General features: G+C 33.6%; 1 protein-coding gene across 1 annotated transcript; it reads right to left on the minus strand.

Moving 5' to 3' along the window:
* Positions 1–1561: 1561 nt before the first annotated feature.
* On the minus strand, positions 1562–4196 carry LOC127079014 (heavy metal-associated isoprenylated plant protein 41). Its single transcript, XM_051019431.1, has 3 exons — positions 3914–4196; positions 2766–2964; positions 1562–2589 (listed from the first exon to the last, which is right to left on the minus strand). Exons 1-3 carry the CDS (start codon positions 4146–4148, stop codon positions 1605–1607), a joined length of 1419 nt encoding a protein of 472 aa, XP_050875388.1. The 5' UTR covers positions 4149–4196; the 3' UTR covers positions 1562–1604.
* Between the last annotated feature and the right edge of the window lie 1804 nt (positions 4197–6000).

Consider the following 6000-nt stretch of genomic DNA (forward strand, 5'->3'; position numbering starts at 1 on the left):
GCCTACGGCGAAATGATTTCCACGTAGCTGTCAAATCTTCATCGATCTTTAACTCAATAAGGTTGGATTTCACACATCAATCCAATCTTCATGAAACTCGTTCTTTTTCACCTTTTTATTATCGGTATCATATAATAATTTATTCAACTTGGATGTCCCGAGTGATGTGGTGCCATCCGGAAGCTGGAACTCAACAAAAGGTACAACTCTGTTGAAATACACTTGTGCTTTAATCAAAAATTGAGAAAGATGTATTTTAAGATGTTTTTCTCAATCAGGTGACCTCTATTTATACAACTTTGAATTCATCATGCACCGTACAAAACAATCGGTACAATCATAGCCGTCCAAAACTGTCGGCAAAATCCTAACCGTTTGAAATCTTATAAATTTGAATTATCGAAAATTTTATTTTGGTTGAAATTTCCGATATAACCTGATAATTTTCAAAAACACCGATAAAATTGCAAATTCTGATATATCAGAAATTCTGAATACATTACCAAAAACTTTGATTCTATCAAAAATTTTGTACGCAAATTTGATTTAAATTTGTAGCCGGGACACTTTTGAAATTATGAAATAACGTGGAAGTGTCAAATATAAAACAGAGGGTAACATCCTTTTATTTTCGAACTCACGATCTTACACTTAATATCCCTGTCTAGCTATCAACCAAATTGACTTATCGAGACATTGTCTATTACTTCAATTTTTTCCTTCCACTATTGTCTATGACTTCTACTTCAGCAATTTGATCCATTATTTTTGGCTCATATGAAAAGGATATGTAGATCCTACAATAGATTGTCTAGCACAATGACCTTACTCTCTACATGGTTAAATAATGAAAGTAGTTTATATTTTATTTGTCTGAAAGTTTATTATTTTCAGAAATCATGTCTCTTCGATAATATAACAAAACAACAATGAGTTTCCATTCAATGAAAATGGTTTGACTAGTACACAATTCTGTTTATTCTTAGACATGATTTAGATTCAATTCAGAAAGTTCAGATTTAGTTATGACTTTATATAATCTATAAATATATATGATCTATAAGTAGCACAAAGGAAATAAAATAAAAACGGACCAAGTTATTAAAAGAAACCTCTTTATTTTTTAATTCTATAAATATTTTATTATTAAAATCCTTCATTGAAAATTTCGAAAGTTGGTGTTTTTGTTGACTGTCTCTCTAATCATATAACCACTATAGGTACTGAGTCCTCTCCCCATAATTTCACACATCAAATAATGGACGGTAAAATTGGTCCCCGATAGATTAGTCGGCCTCAAAACTTGATACAAAGTTTTCAAATACAAAAATACATGTTAAAGGTGAGGTGTTACTCTGACAGACACATGTATATTCGACAAATAATATGAGAAAAATGAGGTATTAAAATAGGAAATAAAAAAGCTAATGATGAATGAACATGTCAAGTTGATCAATTCTTTTGCTCATTTAAGTAAAAAAGATTAATTTCTTATAGCATAATAGGATCCTGTCAAAGATCAACATAAACTAAATATGTTGATAACAAAATCACGAGTTTTAGTATGTAACAAAATATGATCCTTGTATGTAACATCAACATACTCATTGCATAACATAGATTTCACTACAAAATTCTCTCCTAGGCACTTCAGCATTGTACCTCTCCAACTCATGCCTTGCTATATCATAACAATCACTTGTCCTCTGACCATTTCCATAAAGTTTTTCTTGCGAATATGTTGAGCTTCTTTCATAGACTTGATAATGGTGGTAGTCATAATTTCTAGCACCATGTGGCATGGAAGGAGTAACATCCATTCTTCTATGGTGTTCTGTCAAACAAAGTTCACAATTAGTTGGTGTCGGCCATTGTTGCGAAGATTGGTTGTAACTTGACTCCATTGGTTGTAGCAATCTTTGACTATCCTGGGTCATATCGCGAGCATAATGATGATAATAGTCAGCAGAAGAAGCAACTCTTTGAGGATAATGATTGAGTTGATTCGCTTTTGGAAAGACACTTGTCTGAGGATAATGATCGAGTCGATCTGTTTTCGGAAAGCGACTAGTGTGAAGGTAATAGTCGAGTTGATTCCCTTTTTGAAAGAGACTTGCTCCAGGATGATAATTGAGATCAACTGGAGCTGGAATTCGCTCCATGTTTTGAATCACTTCAAATGGAAGTCTTGTTTGAGGATGATGATTGAGATCAACTGGAGCTGGAATTCGGTCCATGTTGTGAATAAGATTTGTTGTCATCTGCTGTCTAGAAACCTCCACATGGTTTCTCCTGAAATGGTCCTTCATACTTCTAGGATTGTATATAAACTTGAAAGTGCTGCACTTACCGAGAGGAAACGGGTCATCACATCGAGATCTATGACCTCTCTTATTGTTATAACCTGGATAAGCTTCTTGCTTGAAATCAGCACACTCGATCATCATCAGAAAGCTTTGCTCGGCGAGCTTCTCTATGTTCCAAGTATCAAAAGGAGGAGTAGTTTTGTGATTGACATGAACTTCACCATTGATCCTAAGCATGTGACTTGCATTCTTGAAGAAACCAAACACAAGATCCATATGCATCCTAAAAATTCACAAGAAAACACAAATCACATAGTATTGTTAATGAAAGTTTCATTCTGAAAGCCTTAACTATGATAACTATTAAAGCATTTCTGAATATGAAAACTAACAATTCTGAACAAACTTGTACCTAACAATTCTAAAAGTCATTAAACTGAATTCTACTAGAAAACTCACTTGATCATCATCAAGTTGTCTTCCTTCCTGTGAAAGCCTGCATGAGGAAAGTTGAATATAATGCGATCAAACCTCCGTATTTTTAAGTCTGGATGATGTTTCATTTTTGTAGCATCAACTCCATGTAACAAGTATGCTCCCAGCTTCTGCAATTCTTCTAAATTTGACTTTGCATTCTTGTACTTCTTGGTAACCTCGGCTACACAAACAGAAGAGCATTGATGACAAAGCCAAGGCCAAAGCATTTCAATTTTGCAGTGAAATGTGGGGTAAAATTTGATAGATACTAACTGACAAAGCATTTAGTTTTAATTGAACAAGTATCATTTCGATTTTCATATTTGGAATACAATCATGCACCTTCAAAACTAATGAATAATGACCAAGTAAAAGAAGTACTACAAAAATTAAAAATAAGCTATTAATCAAAGAAATAAATATGGAAAAAGAGCCCAAGTTGATTGACATACTCTACTTCTCAAAGCAATCAAAATACATCATCAAATGCATGATGCATCATCATCTATGAAGCAAGGACACCGGAAACACAACAGCGACAATGACACGTTGACACCAATAATAATTTTAAAAAATAAATGAATTAAACATAATCGCATGTGTCAGTGTCGGTTTCGAACACACACACCTATTTTCAAAGGTGTCGAGTGCATCACACAAGCACTCCACCAAATTATGAACAATAGGAAAATGATTAAAAGTTTTAAACAAACAAGGAAAGGGGACAAATTTGAGAGAAGCTCATTCCAAATGGTTTTAAAGCAAAATAAAATACCAAATTACCAAAAGTAAATAACATTGACCAGTCTCAAACTCAGTAACTCAATAGACTCATAAACTATGAAGCACAGACATCATAAACACGCTTTTAATAATTTAAAGAATAAATAAATTAAATATAATCCCAAATGTCGGGTCGGTTACTGATACACTGACACATATTTTAGAGGCGTCGGGATTGTTCCTAAAACAGCAAGTAAAAACAAGCATGTAGCACATACCCATCAAATTAAAGACATGAATGAATGGTGACACATCATTCAATGATAAAGCATAAACCCTAAATCTACACAATGACGTCACAACCATGTGCTAAGTAGTATATTAAGGGTTTAGAAGAGAGAAAAAACCGTATGAGTCGAGAGAAGAAGCAACAATGTTTGAAGCAGAGCCGAAAGCTTTAGCGAGGGAAAGGGAGAATGAGAAATCGCCATCACCCACCAAAAGTATTTGATGATCACTACAATAATGTGTGATCCATTTTGGAAACTCTCTTTCATATTCTTCTTTTTGGTCTTGTTGATAACACTCAGTAACCCATTCTTTCATGCAAACCCTTTTCTTTGATTTTCGTGGTCTTTTCATTCTTTTCTTTGATATTGAAAATGGAAGTGAAAGAGACTTCACGCTTCATTCACCACCTTGTTGTTTATATAGCAAGCTTTGCGTGCGCAACATTTGGGGATTTTACCGTTGTGTCTTTGTTATTATTGATCATCATTTTCAAATTCATTTTATTTTTGATCATGTAGCCTATACTTGTTTTCAAATTGAGTTTAAAATGCATTAATTACTTTATAATTTGATATGCTTATAAAAGAACTTTATGATTAGATATTTAAAGTAGAGAAATGATTATTGTTTTTCAAATTGTATGGAATGTATATTTGGTTATTTTTTTTATGAAGTGAGTTTGACATTTCCATTAAAATTTTGCTCAATGATAATGCTCTTGAATATATGTCATCTCAGTTTCAATCTTTTTTAATATTACATGGGATTATTCACCAATCGTCATGTGCTTTCACACCATAATAAAATAGTTTCGTTGAACGGTTAGTTAAAATTGCACGGATTCTTTTACTTCTCCATAATGTACCTTCTCTTTTTTGGGGTGATGCTCTCCTCACAGTTTGTCACCTTATCAATCGGATGTCTTCATGGTCCTTCAAGATCAGATTTTATACTTTATCTTGAATCCGCAATATGATATCGACCACATTCCTCCCTGTGTCTTTGGTTGCACATGTTTTGTTCATGACCTCAGTCAAGGTAAAGACAAACTTTCTGCCAAAGCTCTTAAATGTATCTTTATAGGCTACTCACGTATACAAAAAGGATATTGTTGCTTTTGTCCCCAACTTTTGCATGAGAAATCTAATCACATTCACATTCCTCTTTCTTCTTAACCTTTTGTTAAGGAGTTCACACTGCCTTTTGCATGATAAATCATATTCAATTCATCCTTCTTCTTAACCTTTTGTTAGGGATTTCTTATTGCCTTTTGCGTGAGAAGTCATGTTCGCTTCCAGCTTTCTTCTTAGTCTTTTGCTAATGAGTTCTCATTGCCTTTTGCATGAGAAGTTATTCACTTTCATCTTTCTTCTTAGAGTTTTGTTAAGGGGTTCTCATTGCCTTTTACGTGAGAAATCACATTTATCTTCATGTATCTTCTTAGACTTTTTCTAAGGAATCCTCATTTTTCCTTTTGCGTGAGGAAACATCGTACTCATTTACTTTCCTTTTGCAAGTCTCCTCTACCTTTTGTAGCGGAAACTATTATCATTCCACAACAAAGCCTCACTTGCCTTTTGCAAGATCTCTCTACCTTTTACATAAGAGAGTTTCATAGTACCTATATTACTTACCTTTTGCAAATAAATAATCTTCTCACCTTTTTGGAACCTTGCGGGAACATCTCAACCATTAATACCTGCCAAAAAATTTAGTTGAGGCAAAGAAAATAAAATAAAACATATATACTACATACATAGCACTTTGGTCAATTGTTGACTTTTTGGGCAACCAGTTGACCAAAGTCAACTACCTAATCCTAAAACCCTAATCCCCACCTGTCTTCATTCACAAGGTAACCCAAAGTCTTCAAGTCCTTCTTGTTGGATAACTTGCCAATCTCTTCCACATAACATGCCGACCTTGGTCCTTAATCCCACAATCATGCAAAACAGTTCATGCTCATCCACAATTAGAAAAAAACCCAAGGAAAGGTAACAGAACAAGTGAATTTCAGTTCAATAATCACTGCAATCAATGAGCATATTTAATTCTAACAACATTCATGATTTTTACAGATTTACAAGACTAATTCTCTTTACACATTTATACCATTTAACCAATTAACCAATTCACTTCCCATTAGCATTAATATTATACCAATTCAACAATTTTAATCTACATCTATCTAGCAGTTCATTAA

This window comes from Lathyrus oleraceus, chromosome 5 (genome assembly GCF_024323335.1).
Source record: "Lathyrus oleraceus cultivar Zhongwan6 chromosome 5, CAAS_Psat_ZW6_1.0, whole genome shotgun sequence".
Taxonomy (NCBI): Eukaryota; Viridiplantae; Streptophyta; class Magnoliopsida; order Fabales; family Fabaceae; genus Lathyrus; species Lathyrus oleraceus.

Bases quoted from the DNA above. Each gene is read 5' to 3' on its own strand.
- LOC127079014 (XM_051019431.1), bottom strand. From the start codon at position 4,148: ATGAAAAGACCACGAAAATCAAAGAAAAGGGTTTGCATGAAAGAATGG. The intron at 2,965-3,913 runs GTTTTTTCTCTC...CTGTTTGTGTAG, and splicing joins TTCTTCTCTCGACTCATACG to CCGAGGTTACCAAGAAGTAC. The intron at 2,590-2,765 runs GTGAGTTTTCTA...GTGAATTTTTAG, and splicing joins GACAACTTGATGATGATCAA to GATGCATATGGATCTTGTGT.